Consider the following 20728-nt stretch of genomic DNA (forward strand, 5'->3'; position numbering starts at 1 on the left):
AAATATGGGATATAATCATCCTCCGACGGCCCGCAGCTCTCAGCGGTGCAAGCGGCGGCCTCCGTTCCTAAGGATGCAATGAGCGAAGGACCTTCGGTGATGTCACAGTCACGCGACCGGTCACGCGAATGCAACGTCATCGAAGGTCCTTCGCTCATTGCATCCTTAGGAACGGAGGCCGCCGCTTGCACCGCTGAGAGCTGCGGGCCGTCGGAGGATGAGTATATCCCATATTTTTTATTTTGATTCTTTTTTTTACATGAATATGGATCCCAGGGCCTGAAGGAGAGTCTCCTCTCCTCCAGACCCTGGGAACCATCCACACCGCACACGCTGTATAAGATGACTGGGCGTATAAGATGACTCCCGTCTTAAATGGCGAGTATATCCCAACCTCCATATTTTATGTGGAAAAGTTGTGGGTCGTCTTATACGCCCAGTCTTCTTATACACCCGAAAATACGGTAACTGTTTCAATTACTATTTGCTTTTATATTCTGTTTTTTTATATGTAAAGAATAGTAGGTGCTAGAGAACTGATAGCCAGAATAAAATCTTCCGAAGTGCTTGATTTACCTATGTGGCAAATTTGGGGCAGATTCATCCTGCTGTTTGATTGTACATTTTTTTATTTGCTTTTATGTTCTGTTTTATTTTGTGTGAATATGCCTAGAACAGTAGGTTCCGAGAGAACTAAAACCCAGTCTAAAATCTTCCGAAGTTCAAAATTAGGGGCATATTTGTCCAGTCATTTGGAGTTTTTTTGTCTGAATAAGTTAAGAACTGTAGGTCTGAAAGAACTGAAACCCAGTTTAAAACCTTTAGAAGCACCTGATTTACCTATGTGCCAAATTTGAGATAGATTGGTCCAGATGTTGTCGTAAATTATTATTTGCTTTCATGTTCCTTTTTTTGCCAAATATCTCAACACTTTTGTATTTCATTTTTTGGTGAATATCTTGATAACGGTAGGTCTTAGAGGCAGATTGGTCCTGCATAAAGAACAGATATAAAAAAAAAACAGATACATACAGTACATATATAGATATATACTTTTTTCTACACATATGTGTATAACACATTAGACATGCCTACATAGAAGCCCAAGGCTTTCATTGTGCAGACTATTGCCGATATTATCTACTTTTAGCCATATATTTGACAGATACTCATTTCCATACTATATAACAGAAACCGACACTAAGGACGTAATTGTGGGTAAAAGAATCCCTTCTACCGGACGTGCCCATTGCACTTCAACGGGAACAAGAAGGGGGCAAAACTCCCCTATAAATATAAACCTATAAATACCAAAGAGCATAATGCCCCATACCAATAAGACGTAACATGGTCAGTTAAATATAAAACCAATAAATTTTATTAACAGAAGTACAAACACATAGAAAACGAGTGTTGAGGATAAGGTGCATGACTACAAAGGACACCAAAAGGGGGATGCACACATTAATAAAGTACAGGTGCAAAAGCACAGCCGTATATGGCATATAATAAATAACATGAAACTGGCAAAGGTGCATAAAATGTGTGCACACATACAGGGTGGAGGAGACAGCCCCCCGAGGAAGCTCTAAAATGCGAAACGCGCGTCGGGGCTATCATTTGGACACCTTATAGAGGAGATCGCACACATGGGTAAGCACTATGCATGGTCCGTGGCTTAGTTTTACTGACTTACTTCTTTTGGGCAGGCTGCAGTATGGGTGGGTGTGAGTATGGACAGGGTACAGCCTTAGGATAGGGTCAGGGCTGCCACTAGAAATTTCGGGGCCCCATACTGGCAAAATTTTCGGGGCCCCCTTGAGACTCCGCCCAGGCTCCACCCCAGCCCCGCCTCCACGCTCCACCCCTCAAACTGTCCACAGTCCCACCGCTCTCTCTTGGAAAAACTCCACTTCTCACCAATCACACATTGAGGGTACGTGTCCACCTTCAGGATGGCCGGCGGTTGTGTCGGAGCGGCAAACCCGCTCTGCCCTAAGCCCCGCCCCCTACTGTGACGCGATGATGCCGGATGTGTTCATTGCACACATCCGGGATCATCGCACCCCACACATAGGGCCCTGTGTTATAGCTTGCGGCGGCGCAGCTGCCGCAAGCAACACGGACATGCTGCGATCTTAAAAGAAGCGCCGCATGTCCGGAGTCGCAGGGCCGCCGGGTGCGTGTTACCACGCATAGTGGAGACGGGATTTCATAAAATCCCCTTCACTATGCTGGAACATCTGGACGCTGCGTGTTTGACGCTGTGGCCCCACGCAGCGTCAAACACGCAGCGTTTACTTAACGAGGACACATACCCTAACAGTTCCCATCACCAGATCACACATATAGCCGGCAGCTTTTGTTTTGGCCAAAAGATTTTGTAAGCCGCCACCATAACACGGTAGACTCTTTTGGTGAGGCCCTACTCTGCTGTAACCTATTAAATATTTGTTAAAATATGCAATACAATTTAGGTATATTTTTACTTATTTTTCAATTTTTAAAATGACCAATAATATCACATAAAAAGAACAAATACCGCTACACCATGACCAGATGACATATTACCACCACAGCGATCGAATAATATCACATACAAGGGACAAATACCGCTACACCATGACCAGATGACATATTACCACCACAGTGATCGAATAATATCACATACAAAGAACAAATACCGCTACACCATGACCAGATGACATATTACCACCACAGTGATCGAATAATATCACATACAAAGAACAAATACCGCTACACCATGACCAGATGACATATTACCACCACAGTGATCAAATAATATCACATACAAAGAACAAATACCGCTACACCATGACCAGACCACATATTACCACCACATAGTTACTGAATACTACAATTCTGATCAGTAATAAAAAAAAAGCACCACACTATCACCATAAGTGCCATTATACACAGGAGATCTGTACTTAGTATGCAGTGTCTGTGTACAGATAATACAGTGATCACTAGTGAAATTATACAAAGGACCTCTGTATATAGTATACAGTGTATAGTGTCAGTGTATAGGTAACACTGACTTACCAGTGACGTCTCTAGGTGAAGTCCTTCATCTTTCATCCAGCACAGACCGCCATCATGTCTTCCAGCCAGGACTCGTTTCTGCAGGAAATAACACAGTTATCTCGAGCTCCGCTTGTAGAACACATTACTTAATTTTTCCCAACTTCTACATTACACCGCATAAAGAATAAGAGACGGCATAGTGTCACTCTACACAGTAACAGGACCGCCCCCTCATTTAAAACAGTGTCCTCAAAAAATAAATACATCACTGCAGTAATAATATCCCTTAATTAGTCCCTATGGTAATAATATTCCCCATCCTCGCCCCCGTGTGTCTCATTCCTGGCATCAGCCATATGTTCTCCCACCCTGCCCTCATGAGTATCCATCCTGCCCCATATGATCTCCCCATCCTGCCCCATCTGTCTCCATCGTATCCATCCTGCCCCATGATCCTGCACAATCTGTCTCCAATTCTGCCCCAGTGTCTCCAATCATGCCTCCTGTGTCTTCAATCCTTCCCCATCTGTCTCCAGTCATGCCCCCATGTCTTTCATCATACCCCATATCTCCATTCTGCCCCTGTGTCCAGCATCATTCATAGCCCCTGTGTCCAGCATCATTCATAGCCCGTGTCCAGCATCATTCATAGCCCGTGTCCAGCATCATTCATAGCCCGTGTCCAGCATCATTCATAGCCCCTGTGTCCAGCATCATTCATAGCCCCTGTCTCCAGCATCATTCATAGCCCCTGTGTCCAGCATCTCTGCCCCTGTGTCCAGCATCTCTGCCCCTGTGTCCAGCATCTCTGCCCCTGTGTCCAGCATCTCTGCCCGTGTCCAGCATACTGCCCGTGTCCAGCATACTGCCCCTGTGTCCAGCATTCTGCCCCGTGTCCAGCATTCTGCCCCCTGTGTCCAGCATTCTGCCCCCTGTGTCCAGCATCCTGCCCCTTTGTCCAGCATTCTGCCCCTGTGTCCAGCATCTCTGCCCCTGTGTCCAGCATCTCTGCCCCGTGTCCAGCATACTGCCCCCTGTGTCCAGCATCTCTGCCCCTGTGTCCAGCATCTCTGCCCCTGTGTCCAGCATCTCTGCCCGTGTCCAGCATCTCTGCCCCTGTGTCCAGCATCTCTGCCCCTGTGTCCAGCATCTCTGCCCCTGTGTCCAGCATCTCTGCCCCGTGTCCAGCATAATGCCCCTGTGTCCAGCATCTCTGCCCCTGTGTCCAGCATCTCTGCCCCTGTGTCCAGCATCTCTGCCCCTGTGTCCAGCATCTCTGCCCCTGTGTCCAGCATACTGCCCGTATCAGCATACTGCCCCTGTGTCCAGCATACTGCCCCTGTGTCCAGCATCTCTGCCCCTGTGTCCAGCATCTCTGCCCCTGTGTCCAGCATCTCTGCCCCTGTGTCCAACATACTGCCCCTGTGTCCAGCATCCTGCCCCTTTGTCCAGCATCTCTGCCCGTGTCCAGCATCTCTGCCCCTGTGTCCAGCATCCTGCCCCTGTGTCCAGCATCTCTGCCCGTGTCCAGCATCTCTGCCCCTGTGTCCAGCATCCTGCCCCTTTGTCCAGCATCTCTGCCCCTGTGTCCAGCATCTCTGCCCCTGTGTCCAGCATCCTGCCCCTGTGTCCAGCATCTCTGCCCGTGTCCAGCATCTCTGCCCCTGTGTCCAGCATCTCTGCCCGTGTCCAGCATCTCTGCCCCTGTGTCCAGCATACTGCCCCTGTGTCCAGCATACTGCCCCTGTGTCCAGCATTCTGCCCCGTGTCCAGCATTCTGCCCCCTGTGTCCAGCATCCTGCCCTTGTCCAGCATTCTGCCCCCTGTGTCCAGCATTCTGCCCCGTGTCCAGCATACTGCCCCCTGTATCCAGCATCTCTGCCCCCTGTGTCCAGCATCTCTGCCCCCTGTGTCCAGCATCTCTGCCCCCTGTGTCCAGCATACTGCCCGTGTCCAGCATCTCTGCCCGTGTCCAGCATCTCTGCCCCCTGTGTCCAGCATCTCTGCCCCCTGTGTCCAGCATCTCTGCCCCCTGTGTCCAGCATCTCTGCCCCCTGTGTCCAGCATACTGCCCGTGTCCAGCTTTCTGCCCCAGCGTGTCCAGCGTTCTGCCCCGCGCCCCAGCGTGTGTGTCCAGCGTTCTGCCCCGGGCCCCAGCGTGTCCAGCGTTTTGCCCCGGGCCCCACCCCCCTGGGATCGCCGCTCTCAAAAAAAAAAAAAAAGAGTTCTTACCTTGCCATGCTCCTGCGGCGGGGAACCACCTCTCTTCCTTCACGCAGGTGAAGGGCGCACTCGCCGGCGGCTGACAATGACGTCAGACGCCGGCGAAGTGCGACTGCGCACTGCGGCCGCTCAAGTCAGCTGCCAGCCTCCGACTGGCTGGCGGCGGCTGTTAACCATTGCCCGCACGTCAATAGTGGCCACGCAGTGATGCGGGCCCCCTCTGCTCACCGGGCCCCATACGCCAGTCATGGCTGTCATGCCCTGATGGCGGCCCTGGATAGGGTTACTGACTTCATTTAACCACTGTCCCTCTCCTCCACCCTGTATGTGTGCACACATTTTATGCACCTTTGCCAGTTTCATGTTATTTATTATATGCCATGTACGGCTGTGCTTTTGCACTTGTACTTTATGAATGTGTGCACCCCCCTTTTGGTGTCCTTTGTAGTCATGCACCTTATCCTCAACACTCGTTTTTTTATGTGTTTGTACTTCTGTTAATAAAATTTATTGGTTTTATATTTAACTGACCATGTTACGTATTATTGGTATGGGGCATTATGCTCTTTACTCATTTCCATACTACTATGCTTTTCGGGACAACATAAAAATATATAAAAGTAAACATAAGGAATATACAAATATAAGATGTCAATGGCAAATTTAACAAAACATAAGGGTATACATCAGAATACATTTCCAACTGAAGAAAACAAGCCATCCACTTCAAATACAAGAAAATCTATGCTTTGTGTTGTCATATGCTTGACTGATGTATCAAACAGTAGGGATGAGCAGATCAGACAAAATTTGAATTTGCCTGTTCGTGCAGATTTTGCATAGAGTTTTGATTTGCAGAGAAGTGTGTAATATGTAAAAAGTAGAAAAGAAAACTTATACTCACTTTACCGCTCACCTCTCCGAGGTCCCTCCACTCATCAGCATCACCCATGCATGCCTCACCACATCATCAGATCAACTCTAGTGATGAGTGAGTATACTCGTTGCTCGGGTGGTCTCCGACTATTTATGACTGCTTGGAGATTTAGTTTTCCTTGCCGGAGCTGGATGATTTACAGCTATTAGCCAGCTTGATTACATGTGGGGATTCCCTAGCAACCAGGCAACCCCCACATGTACTCAGGCTGGGTAGTAGCTGTAAATCCCTCAGCTGAGGCGATGAAAACTAAATCTCCGAACACTAACAAATACTCGGAGATCACCCGAGCATGCTTGGGAAAACCCGAGCAACGAGTATACTCGCTCATCACTAACCAACTCCGCTTGCAGTGAACTCTGGACTTTCAGATCTGATGAGGTCCTGAAGAGTTCCATGTTTCCTTGCTGGACTAATAAAAGATCTACAATAGAAAGAGAAAAAATAAATAAATATATATACAGTATATAAATATATATATATATATATATATATATATATATATATATATATATATATATATATATATACACACACAGTATATACACACAGTGTATATATACAAAAGTTCAAATTACCCACCTTTTAATATAATGTAAGTAGAATGCAAAAATATATGCTAAAAAATTAATATATTTATTATTGTCATATAGATAACAGTCTGAACTATTGAAATCATAATATTTATCCAATTCAAAGAGTGCAAAAAGAAAAGTATAATCATAGTTTTTTGCTGACTTTATCTCCCCTAAAAATGTATTAAAAGAGATAATAAAGTTGCATGAGACCCATAAAACTGCAGCTCATATTTCAAAAAGCAAACGTTTCTAGAATGGCAGTGACCAAAGAATAAAAAAGTTAAAGATCTCAAAATTTTTTAAGTAGTAAAACATTTTAAAAAATACGTTTGATATCACCATAACCATAACAATAAGTACTAAAAAGTTAACATTATTTTTTCTGTTAAGTCAACAGCAAAATAAAAATGTTATAGCACTTAAATGACAAGACAAAAAAAATCAAAAGAAAATTGGGGCCCACTGTGATCCCGTCACCCAAGGATCTGCATAGACCTGGAGACGTCCCTGTCTTTGAGTACCGTCCTTTCACACACCCGATACTATGATCACCTAAACAACATATAATATCACATCTTTTGCATGAATGAACTGAATTACATTCTTATTAACCTGAAAAATGTGCAAAAACAAGTTGCAGGTGTTGATATGTTTTACTACAATATGGTAGGATAATAAAGTGGAAATAACGCCCTCTCGAGCTGAACTTATATCCTCTAATGATGTCCAAATTCCATATGACATTGTTTAGTTCTGCTTTACCCATCAGCCATTGCATTTTATTACATTTTAGATATAAAAAAAGAAATAAGCTATTAAAATATTTCTTCCCAAAGAGGATTAGCGCAGCACCTTCACTATGTGACCAAAAAATGATCACCGTGTTATCTGTGCTCCGGGGCCATAGTCTGCCATGACAGCAATTATATGCGCACTGTCCATAACGTACGTAGAGATGTGAATTACAGCTGTTTTACATATGCCGACACTTCATCTGTTTATCGTGTTACTTGTTTGGTGGATTTGGCTGAACACCATAGTGTGAAAGGCAGCACCGCCGAAGTATGTTAAGCATTCAGCACGTTGACTTGGCAGAAGTGACTAGTTAACTCTGTTTTCTTTCCTGTAATCTCTTGGTTATTGACACCAGTAAAACATGTTCCATGTGCCTGCAGCTATTGGATGCATGTGTCCGAGAGTCTTGACTTGGAATTTAGGTTTGCCCCTGTATGCACTCACATTGTTTCTTTTTCTCGTCCAGTACTCTCATGTTTCAGTTCACCAATGGTGATGTCTTCTTGAACAGAACTTGTTTTCCCCTAGTTTTATTGCCAAATAAAAAAAACATCAAAGAAGTTGTTAGTTTTGGACAATTTGTACCTTCCAAAATTTAATTTTTCCTGTTGCAGATCATGTAATAAATTGCTTTATTACTAAACTTAAGATGTCCATACCAAATATATAAGCGCCGATGAGTAAAACTTAGGATTTGAAAGATCATTTTAGCCGAACGATGATAGACCATCATCGTCTGAAATTAAGTCGGCCATGTTTGATCTTTTCAGCCGAACCATTTTTCACTCACCGATGATATTTCACTGGATAAATATTCCCAGAAAGATGGTCAATCAGGATCATTGAACATGGATGGCCAGGATTAATGACTTTAACAGACAAAATGGACTAAAATGTGTATGGCTGCATTGACATAACTACTGTTCACCAGACAATCATTCGTTCAATGGTTGTTCGACCATCAAACAAACTACTTTCATCTAATGTGTATGGCCACCTTTGGGCTCCCATATACATTATGATATAGTCATTGATTTTGGTTGGAGAATCCGACTTTGTGAGTATGGAAGTTTAGGAGAAAGAGGGATTGAGTTTCTTTAGTTTCAACGCCTAATCCTTTTTCCTGTAGATAAGATAAATGTTGAGTTGATGAGATGAATGTTCATGTGTATTGGGAAGGCAGGAGAGAAAGCTATCTGGTTTAATGAGTCTAATATGTATGGCCACATTTAGATTTGCCTAACCAGCCAATTTCAGCAAGATGGGCTAACAATTTAATGTGTATGAGATGCTTGGCTAATGTTCTTTCTACCTATCAAGAATTTCCTCTTTCTCTGAAATGAGAAAAGTCACTGGAGATAGTACAGCTGTCTGGTAGTAGCTTGTTCTCTTCTTCCCACTTACAACTTTTATGGGGAATTCATTAGTGAAAACGTTTGGCTGAATGAAATTTTAGCCAACAGCAATTGAAATTGTATGGCGAGAATTATGTTCTCCCCATGTTTGCGTGAGTTTCCTTTGGGTTCTCCGGTTTCTTCCCACATTCCAAAGACATACTGATAGGGAATTTAGATTGTGAGCCCTATCCATCAGGGACAGCGATGATAATGTGTGCACACTGTAAAGCGCTACGGAATATGTTAGCGCTATATAAAAATAAAAAGATTATAAGATTATAATTAGATTCTTAGGCTTTAACATTTTGGATCTTTGTACTTGCCATGCTATAAAAGCACAATTATTAGCACAGGTTTTGTATTTTTTTTTATCTTTGTATCTCAAAATATTCTTGTTTTTTTTTCCTTCACTCTAGGTATATTGGAGATAACATCAGTGGATGTTGGGGGAATTGTGGCCATCAAAGCCATCAACAGCAATTATTATTTAGCCATGAGCAAAAAAGGCAAAGTCTACGGCTCTGTAAGTAACTATCGTGTATTTTTATTTTTCTTCTACTTATATTTCAGTTTGAATTTATTCATCGACATTGGTTCTTGCATGTACAGTATGTAGGGTACAATTTACCATTGCAGAAAACAGAAAAGGATAATGCCAGCTCACCGTTGAAGTTTATAGGAGTCCAGCATGCACGGAATCATGAGCCAACCACTCATGCGTAGCAATTGCAAAAAAAAATGTTTCAACTTCTGGTAAACTTTTCAGAGTAATCTTTATTCCATCAAAAAACAATTTTAAAAAATATGGTGGACAGGAACAGGAGCAAGCGACGCGTTTCGAACACGGTTGTTCTTTATCAAGCTTGATAAAGAACAACCGAACCTGCGGGGGGTTCAAACGTAAGCCTTGATGGGGCCTTTAGCCAGGTGTGCCGGAACGCAATGTAAAAGCACCCTAAGGCTACTTTTACTGGGCACATCGTAACATCTTACTTTACCATCAAGTGAAAGAAACCTACAGTGTGAGGTGGCAACAAAAAATTTCAGGAGCATTATCTAATTAGTGCCTGGTATTTGTCCCATCCTGGTGGACCACATGTAAAAAGTAAAACGTGCTTAGACATTCTTTAGATAAATTTATACAACAACAAAAAGTGTTTTTTAGCAAAAAAAATATTATTTAATGAATATTCAAATAAAATTAAGCATACATAAACAACGGTAATATCCAGGATATTGGAAACAGAGCAGTGCATGTACTGTTATAAAAATAAGTGCAATAAGTATGAATGCATAGAACTTTCAGATCATGAACACAGTAGTCAAAAACGTATGGCAGACAAACAAAAATACAGTGCATGTACCAGTTCATAGGCATATGGCAAAGAGGCTCATACCCATAGTGTTATTCAGTCTGTACAACTAAAACTGAGACATCGTCCCCAGCATGCGTTTCGCATATTAAGATCTCGCTTCCTCAAGGGGTTAGTTCAATCTTTAAATATATGCAGTATATAGCCTTTCTACAAAGATAGCCTATCCTTAGAAATGGGATACATCAATGTGCCCAGTGTAAGAAATGAAAAGGCTGTTATCTTGATTGATGACCTAAGGTAACTTTGGCTCAAATAACTAGGTCTCAAAGAGGATGTAAATTGATGAACACATGTCTTATTTCCAACCTATGTCCCCTAAATCTATTCTATATCCATGTCAATATAAGAACGTGCTTACCAACTTTTAACACTTTCAAGAACAGTGTTTACATGTGCGTAAAATGATTTTTTGTGATTATTTCTTCTTATTATGTATTTTTAATGTCTTTTTTTACCTTTATATTAACAGAAAGAATTTAATATAGACTGTAAACTAAGAGAGAGAATAGAGGAGAATGGCTACAACACGTATGCATCTCTTACGTGGAAAAATAACGAAAGACAAATGTTTGTGGCACTAACTGGCAAAGGAACCCCAAAGAGAGGACCAAGAACGAGGAGGAAAAACATGAACGCCCATTTTCTCCCCATGCCTTTATAACATTACATGAAGGATTTGATGTATTTTTTTGGACTACAGTCTTGTGAAGAACGCTCTGAAGAACTTTCAACACTTGTAAAGACGCTATTTGGTGGACCACGAGTGTATTAGGACATTTGAGGACTTTCTTTTTGTTGGTACAGTGTCATAGATGTGACTACAGTTGGAAAAACTAAATTTTCAGCTTGAAGAATCTGTTTTCTACAATACATGGATATGAATTAATCAGACAGATGATCTGCTGGGAAAGTTATTTATGGAATACTGACTAATATTCAAGATTATGAATGCTTATGGAGGCCCAATGATTCAACGAGAAGGCAGCCGCCTAAGCAATTACCGGAAGCACTTGGGTCAACACTACAGTGTAATAATGATTTTTTTCTGACGAGACACCCAAAAAGAATGTATAGGATCAAGATGTGTAAACATGATCAAGCTTCTAAAAAATCGTGTTATGCCTGTGTACTCTACCATCCCCTCTCCATTATCTGTTCCTTTGTAAGTTATTTATTTAATAGCGTGTTTACTGTGTCTCTTCAGTGTTTGAGTCGTGTGTCTACAATTTTGCATCTGTTTTAATCCCATGATCAAAAAAATTAAAAATCTGGCCCATGTATCAAAAACAAGAGGAAAAAATGGTCTTATTTCCCAAACCAACCAATCACAGTACAGCATTTATTTTTTTTAAAGTTAAGAAGTTAAGGCTAAGCTCTGATTGGTTTCATTGGGGAATGAGGGCAATTATGATAACTCGTTTTTTTTTTCCCGCTTATACATCATATTATGTGATAAGTACATAAAAAGTGGAGACATTTATATATATACGGTATATGAAAAAAAACAATAAAACAACACTATTTATCAGTTGGTCATATAGGTGTAAAGCTAAAACAAAAAGGCAGGCTACTTTGTCTGCTTGGCCTGAATATCGAGGCGCAGTTGGTTTTGGAATATGTGAAAGTTTATTAAGTCTCTTGATATCGAATGCCAGAGCATACTCATATTAGTAATACATTAACTACTGTCATTTACAATGAATTATTATATTTTTCTTTTTCAACCACGGTCATTTTATAGTTACGGCTTGTAAGGACCTAAAAGAAGGGACTCGCTGGGCCATATTAATTAAGCGGCATTACAGCTGATGTCACCAAGATAAGAGGAGAACGGACCTTTAATTGCATTGAGATTGGCTTGGGAAGTGCGGACGTCATCAACGTAACATTCTCATCTGTTCATCGCCATATCATTGCTGTGTCTGATAATAACCTATTACAACTGACTATATTGTGATTGGACCAGATCAGGGGTATAGCTAGGGGGGCTGGAAGGTGATGGGTGCCAGTGGGGGTATCAATAAGCCACTTTGCCTTATTAGTTACAGGAATAGGATACAGAGCTGGAAGAAAGCCTAGCTACAACTCTGGGTCATATAGCATTATCTTGTGGCAGAAATTATATCAATTTTATATTTACCGCTTTTACTATAGTACAGTATGTGCCTCTTTTAGATAATATAAGCCAATGGTCTCTATTGTAGAGTTATGATATAGTATATAATGCCTGTTGTTTTATGAGCACCTACAATCTAAATTCTACATCAAAATCATTGTGGAATATACAAAGAGATTCTCTGTATCAGGATACAGTTGAAGAACTTTATATAGACAGTTATTTACTTTTAGTGCAATTTTGTCCCCAAAAAATGCTTAGGATTTTGTTAAAGTGAGTCTGTCATCCCAACCTAATAATATAAACTAAGCGTTTAACCTTGTAGGGAATATAACCTCTAAAAATCAAACCAAGCTGACAGTATCAACTAAGTGTAAACCCTTGTAGGAGACATAGCCCCTAAAAATCACCCCAAACTAACATATAAACTAAGCATAAAGCCTTGAAGGAGACATAGCCCCTAAAAAATCACCCCAAACTGACAGTATAAACTAAGTGTAAACCCTTGTTGGAGATATAGCCCCTAAAAATCCCCCCAAACTGACAGTATAAACTAAGCGTAAAGCCTTGTAGGGGATATAGCCCCTAAAAAATCACCCCAAACTGACAGTATAAACTAAGTGTAAACCCTTGTTGGAGATATAGCCCCTAAAAATCCCCCCAAACTGACATATAAACTAAGCGTAAAGCCTTGTAGGAGACATAGCCCCCAAAAAATCACCCCAAACTGACAGTATCAACTAAAGATAAAGCCTTGTATGGGATATAGCCTCTAAAAAATCACCACAAACTGGCATGTAAACTAAGCGTAAAGCCTTGTAGGAGACATATTCCCTAAAAAATCACCCCAAACTGACAGTACAAACTAAGCAGAAAAGCCTTGTAGGAGATATAGCCCCTAAAAGTCACCCCCAAACTGCATATAAACTAAGCACATAGCCTTGTATTGAGATATAGCCCCTACAAATTCACCCCGAACTGACAGTATAAACTAAGTGTAAAGCCTTGTAGGGGATATTGACCCTAAAAAATCACAGAATAAACTAAGTGTAAAGCTTTATAGAGAATATAGACCCTAAAAAATCACAGTATAAACTAAGCGTAAAGCCTTGTAGAGGGTATAGCCCCTATAAAAATAACTCCAAGCTGACAGTATAAGCTAAACTTATAGCCTTGTCGGGGATTTAGCACCTATATAAATCTCACCTTTAGTATTCTAATTGATGCTTCCACTCTGCTGAAAGTGAACTTTAATTAAATATGCTAATTAAAGTTCTCGGTGCACCCTGGGAGTGTCCAAGAGGCTGAGCGCCCCGTTCTGTCCTCGCCTCCCTCTGTAGTGATTCACAGGGCTGTCTTGCTTGGAATAAGCATTGTCTGCAGAAGGGGCTCACACAAGCGCAGTGCTGTCAATCACCAGTGAGCGAGACAAGGGTGTGGAAAACCAGTGAGCGATATGATAAACTGAGAGTTTCGGCCACACCCAGGGTGCACCAAGCACCCTAATTAGCATGTTTGATTAAACTTCAGTTTCTGCACAATATAAGCAGTGATGAGAGCACCAAAAGAGCCATTATTTATAGAGGCTATATCCTCTACAAGTCTAAGCGAGTAGTTTATACTATTAGTTTAGGCTGACAGACTCTCTTTCAAAACAGGCATAAATTGGATAAATATATATCTATATTTAAAGTACATATAATAAAATGACTAAGATTAAATACAATTGAATAAATGCTATTACAATTTCACAAAATTTCCAGTTGTGATTTACTCCTTTTTATCCAACATATTTTTAAGAGACACTAAAACTGGCCAACAGCCCCTATAAGGCTGGGTTCACATTGCGTCCTGGCAGTCCGTTAGACGGACTACGTTACACCGCAGCATAAACGCGGTGTAACGTAGTCCGTTAAGGCCGCCATTGACTGCAATGTCGGACAATGGGCGTGCGCTAGGGATGTGCCATCATTGAGTGACGGACCCTGAGACGCGGGCTGCAGCGTTTCTGGGTACGTCACTGCTAGCGCAGATAGAGATAGCAAATGCTCTATCTGCGCTAGCGCAATGTAACGTCGGCCCTTGCGTTAACAACATTCCGTTAGCGTATGTGCTGAACGGGCTGCTGCTAACGCAGTGTGAACCCGGCCTAAGTCTTTTATGTAGAGCATTAAAAAAAAAAACAATATTAATTTCGCTAGCTATAGTGAAACGTCCCCAATTTCTCCTTTTTAAGAAGAAAATCAACTTTTCTGCACTTTCACAACCGGGGAAACAAAATATTCGATACTGAAGAAGACGTATCAGACATAGTAAGCCTATCCTTATTATCAAGCCTAAATTAATAATAAAAATTTTTTTTTCTATGAGTAAGAATTTTGCCATTTCTTCAAAAACACTTGAGATTTTCATAATATGGTTGTATTTTTTGAAATTGCATTCCCTTTCACAAATAAGTAGAATAAGGCTAGGTTCACACCACGTTTGGTGAAAGCGTTTATCAAGATGCTTTGGTGAACGTGTACCCCAGATAAAGGCGAAACGAGACCTGCAGCAAAACTTAGCCTCCTAACCCTATCCTCAAATGCTCATCATAGAAGTGCTCCCAGTTCAGGATTTCAGAACGTAGAGCCCCAGAATGACTTTTACTTCCGAGATGATAACAGTTGGTCACTAGGGATTAGAGAAACCGGATTTACAGTAATTGGCTTATTGCCATATCAGTTTCCAATGAAAAGATGAGCTATCTTCAGGCACCAATATATTGGCCAAATATATCTCTGAAGGACTAGGGATGAGCGAACCCGTGGTAATTCTGGTTCTGGGACCCAACCCAAACTTTTCCAAAGTTCGGTTCGGGCACCAAAACTGTATCTAAACTTGAACCAGAACCCGAACCATTTTATAAACAATGGGGACCTGAACTTTTGAGCTGAAAAATTCTCTCTCTCCTCGTAGACTTCCCCAAAAACATTGCAACGGGAGAAGTCCATGTTTGGCGTTTAGCACCGGACATTATCTGTCCGGCACCAACCTCAAACTTTCACGTTCAGGTTCGCTCATCTTTATAAAGGACACAATTCCATGGACCAGCCCATAAAAGTATTTGGGAATTTGGGGAGAATTGCCCCATGTGTGTTGACCCCCAAACGTTGTATAAGCCTAGCCTAAGTATTTATTTGAGCCAGATGAGAACAGCCCATGTCCTATACACACCACAGGCATTCAATCATTACACCTCACTACCATACCAAGAGGTCTTTCTTATTTTTTATTTTCCCAGTGTCCTTTTAAGATTAATGTAGTCTAATAATATAATTTGTTAAAACACTTTACCTGGTAATATGAGATTATATTGATGCTGCAGTTTTATTTTCAAATTTCTTGTAAAAAAAAATGTTTTATTTTTATTCTTCGGAAACTGTATTTTGGTACAAATAAGATACATAATAATGTGTCTTTTTACTAAAAAAAAAAAATGTAACCACTAGAAATATTGGTCGTTTGTGGTTTTGATAAGTTATTTGAGTCAATGCTTTTTACCAGCACTTCCAATGTAAAATCTTTTATTTAAATGCTAGCTGTTTTAAAGGAGCTTTACCATAAATTGCAAAAATGGTTAGATTGTGCGGTCTTCCTTCAATAAAGCTGATAACATAACACGTTCATGAGATCTGTGTCACGTTACTCATTCATACCGTGTCAAACTTTTATGAATATTTTGTGAGTTTTTGTTTGTTTGTTTGTTTTTTTTTATTTTGCCATAGTCACATGTGGGAGAATTTTCAGATATCTGTTTCAAGACATTTCGAATAAAATTTCTGTAATACAAAAATGATAACATCCTTCTCAGAAAAACTTTTCCCAATAACCAATATTTGACAACAAACATTTAAAAGAAATCAGTCAGCAGGGTTTTTATATGGAATCTGAAAGCAGCATAATGTAAGGGCAGAGACCCCGATTCCAGGGATGTGTCACTTTCTCAGCAGCTTGCTGTAGTTTCAACACAATCAGTGTTTTATAAGCAGGAGATTATCACTACAGGACTAGGTGTCGCGTGCTAAGCAGTCCAGCTAATATGTGTAACCCCACCCCTATGCACAGTGTAAATAGAAAGGTACCAATCAGTGATGTGGGCGGGGCTATAGAACTCAACATTCAGAGAACTACTACATCTACAGCAGAGAAAACAGGAGTTCTATTAAAGCTGCTCCAAACAGTCCAGTAAATGATATATAGTTAGAATCAGACTCTCTGCCCCTGCATCTTGTAGCTGTCAAGTTCCATTGCAAAACTTACTGGCAGATGCTTTTTCAACAGTCCAAACTTCGGATGTGGCAGATTTCTGTCTCTCTCTCCCAGCAGGAAGTCACAGTAATTGTTGTCTGGTGTTTGGGACATAGACTCGGTGTCGGACTGGGGTGCCAAGGGCCCACCAGTAACCAACTCCAGGGCCCCACTTCTAAGCTATATGTAAATGTGACATTATCCTCAATCACAAATTTATATAACAATGAACTGGGCAGATTGATAAATGAATAACATGCCGCTTTTGTCTGTACAGAGTGATTCTAGTATATTGTGCCCATTACTGCTCTTATAAGAGGGTGGTAGCTCAGTCCTGCACAGCGGCCCACCAGAGGATTCTCCTGTTCTCCAGTGTGCCAGTCCAAACCTGGGCATAGTTAACTTTGAGGCATAGCTAGTGTCAACTGCCCACAGCGCTCATGAGGAGCAGACTTGGAGTTGGCAATCCAGATGGAGGTCACAAACAACAATGGCAAGAAAATATAAAATGGTACCAGAGGGCAAGACACAAAGAAGAGCTAGGAAATAAAGCCAAGGAGCAAATCACGCTAGAGTCACAGATTGGAGTCGGTGGAACTGTGTCTTAGAATTAGGAATTAGAACCTGAGGGCAGGACCATAGAATCAGGCAGACACAAGGACAATAGCAATACAAGACAATGGATATAATGTTCCTGCAACTGGTACAATTCTGTATACTGTGCATGCAGGTATTTGATTTCAGCTCAGGAGGAGCAATATAATGCTTTACACTGCAGCTTTGCTTGCTTAGTCACAGAACAAAAATGTTACAAAACATTGTTCTTAATTTGAAGGAACATGTGTATGCATTATGGAAATGCCTTATAAATTTTGTTGGACGTCATGTACTGTAATGTCATTGTGGCAATAAAGCCACAGTAGTTAATTTTGAGGTTGGGTCAGATGTTCTCAGTGCTTCGCCCATCTGTAAAAGTGATAATGATTGGCTGGTATCCCACTCCCATCAAATCAGCAAGAGCAGGATCCCTCTACAGTATGTTTCTGTGGCTGAAAGCCCCTCCATGTCTCTATCCTCAGATAGGTCATAAGATTGAAATGACATTACCCCTTTAAATCATCTCTTGTGTTGTTTTAGTTGGCAAACCGTATTTTGTAACAGCCTCTATTGATCATAGCGTAAAGTAATTCCACATTGCTCAGTAGATTCTTCCTGTTCTGTAGCCACTTCTTTCCTAAATTTTCTTTGTCAGTCCTCAATGCCATGACTGCATCTCGAATACCCTCCTTCATCACATCCTGCTCACGTTAGTAATATCTAACTTCTACAAAGCGCTGTTACCAGAGACGTTGCTAGTGTTTCAGCTCGGGGTGGGGGTAGAGGGTAAAACAGCTAAGGGGCCCCCAACTGGTAACCCTGATTACAACTATGGTGGCACACTGATATTACCGACATATGGTGACCACATAGTAGTAGATACCCATCCTGCAGAACATATGAGGAGATTACTGTACAGTTATATATAGTGACTTACAGCTGACGTTATTTCTGAAGTCGTTCACTTTTCCCATGTTTTCCATCTGGCCCAGACCGATCTGATGACTTCTCTAGCCAGGACTCCGTCTGCAGAGATTGCACAAAGACACATTTGACTTCTCACATTTCCTGCATCACCTATTCCCAACCTGCACAAACTCCTCATCCTGCTGATACCCCAATACTGAGCCGCTGCTGCCATATGTTCCCCTATTACTGCCCCTGATACCCCAATACTGAGCCGCTGCTGCCATATGTGACCCTATTACTGCACCGGATACCCCAATACTGAGCCGCTGCTGCCATATGTTCCCCTATTACTGCCCCTGATACCCCAATACTGAGCCGCTGCTGCCATATGTGTCCCTATTACTGCACCTGATACTCCAATACTGAGCTGCTGCTGCCGTATGTGTCCCTATTACTGCACCTGATACCCCAATACTGAGCCACTGCTGCCGTATGTGTCCCTATTACTGCCCCTTATACCCCAATACTGAGCCGCTGCTGCCATATGTGTCCCTATTACTGACCATGATACCACAATACTGAGCCACTGCTGCCGTATGTGTCCCTATAACTGCCCCTTATACCCCAATACTGAGCCGCTGCTGCCATATGTGTCCCTATTACTGCCCCTGATACCCCAATACTGAGCCACTGCTGCTGTATGTGTCCCTATAACTGCCCCTGATACCCCAATACTGAGCCGCTGCTGCCGTATGTGTCCCTATTACTGCACCTGATACCCCAATACTGAGCCGCTGCTGCCGTATGTGTCCCTATTACTGCCCCTTATACCCCAATACTGAGCCGCTGCTGCCGTATGTGTCCCTATTACTGCACCTACTGTTTGATACAATAACATCTGCAAAGAGGAGAGGACCAAAACTCCTCCTGACGTGCGCAAACCTCATCATCAACTGCAAAAAGAGTCTGACTGCTGTGCTTGTCAACAAGGGTTTTGCCACCAGTCTTGTTTGCCAGAGGAATCAAATACTTATTTCTCTTATTTCTCACTGCAAAATGCAAATAAATTTATATAATTTATACAATGTGATTTTCTGGATTTTATCTCTCAAATTGTAAACTGTTCTTGTCTTTGTCAGTGGACAAACTCAGTGGACAAAATCAGCAAGGGATCAAATAATTATTTCCTTCACTGTATTACTTGGATTGCTCCTGATTACAGTAAGTACACTTAAATAGGGGTATATAATTTATATATCTTAGGATGCAGATTTATTGTCCTAAACTGGAACACTGAGATCACCTGTCAATTGATAAGCATTAGATAATCCGGTTTAAGCACTGGGGTCTCCATTTATTTCAAAACCAAGGGGTCCGATGTCCTTCTTCTCTAAAACAAACAATATAACAGAACAAAACAAGGAGGAAGAAATCGCTTGGGAGGAGTATATTATTAATTATCAAAAATGAGAGAACCCCATATTGAAATCACCCTTTAACAAGCCATAAAGCTTAGTTTTATTATTAAATGTATTTAAAATGCATAAGTAGTATTATTAAAATATTGTCTCTAGTCAGTTGATGGCACCTGGGGTGTCATCACTTATATAACAGATTAGGACAAATATACTGAACTATTTTTCTATGCTTCTTGGATGTTTTACATACCACCGTAATGTAACAATAACTGTGTTAAACTGTATGGATGAGTCATTGAATCCATAACAACATTTTGTATGAAAATAGTTGGAAAGTATAGTTGATGTACTTATACAGTCATAAAGACTTTACAAAAAGTGTAAAACCAGACAGAAATTATGAGGAGGGTTATCCATAGGCCCCTGAAAGGTAACAACTGGCAGGCCTCATGAAAATATTTAATACCGCAAACACTTCATATGCTGCTGTCATCTGGTGGTGTGGAATAGTGTGGGGCAATCCAGGCTTTACTCATTTTTATGAGAGTGAGCCTGTCTCCATTCTCTGTTGACAGAGGGAAGTACCTGTCTGTTATGACCCCCCCCCCCCCCCGGCAGCACTAAAAATCCAGTCAGACAAGACACTAGCGGCAGGGGAGCGTAACACCTCCAAGGCATAAAGAGATAGCTCATGCCAGGTGTCCAGCTTTGAGACCCAATAGTTGAAAGTCTCAGCGGAATTTGAGAGAACGCTGGTTTGGTAAGCCAGTTATTGTTTGACCATCATTAAAAAACTTTTTTCTTCTTGTCAAAAATACCCAGTTATCAGGCCCTGACTGCTGGGCTGGTGTCATGAAATTGGCCCATGACTTCAACAATGTACCCCTGACTCAGCTGTGTGTCTCCCTGGCCTCTCCTCCTTGGTTGGGCAAGGATGCTTGCCCCCCTTCTGCTGGCGGTGTCTGATGGGAATTTTTTTCAATATATTTTCCACAATGGCTTTCTGGTATGGCACCATTTTAGAATGCCTCTCCAACTCAGGAA

General features: G+C 41.7%; 1 protein-coding gene across 2 annotated transcripts in view; it reads left to right on the forward strand.

Annotated features, from left to right (window-relative positions):
- FGF10 (fibroblast growth factor 10) overlaps positions 1-16129 on the forward strand; it is a 135173-nt gene extending 119044 nt beyond the window's left edge. Inside the window, exons 2-4 of one of the 2 annotated variants that reach the window (XR_013221320.1) lie at positions 9395-9501; positions 10824-11516; positions 12096-16129. Coding sequence is in view for 1 of the 2 variants with exons in the window: in XM_077285390.1 (XP_077141505.1) it covers positions 9395-9501; positions 10824-11015 (299 nt within the window). In the remaining variant the exon portion in view is untranslated. Of the gene's footprint in view, positions 1-9394; positions 9502-10823 lie in introns of both variants that reach the window. The other variant, XM_077285390.1, reaches the window with a different exon arrangement.
- Positions 16130-20728: the final 4599 nt, after the last annotated feature.

The sequence above is a fragment of the Ranitomeya variabilis genome, chromosome 1 (genome assembly GCF_051348905.1).
Source record: "Ranitomeya variabilis isolate aRanVar5 chromosome 1, aRanVar5.hap1, whole genome shotgun sequence".
In the NCBI taxonomy this organism is placed as follows: domain Eukaryota; kingdom Metazoa; phylum Chordata; class Amphibia; order Anura; family Dendrobatidae; genus Ranitomeya; species Ranitomeya variabilis.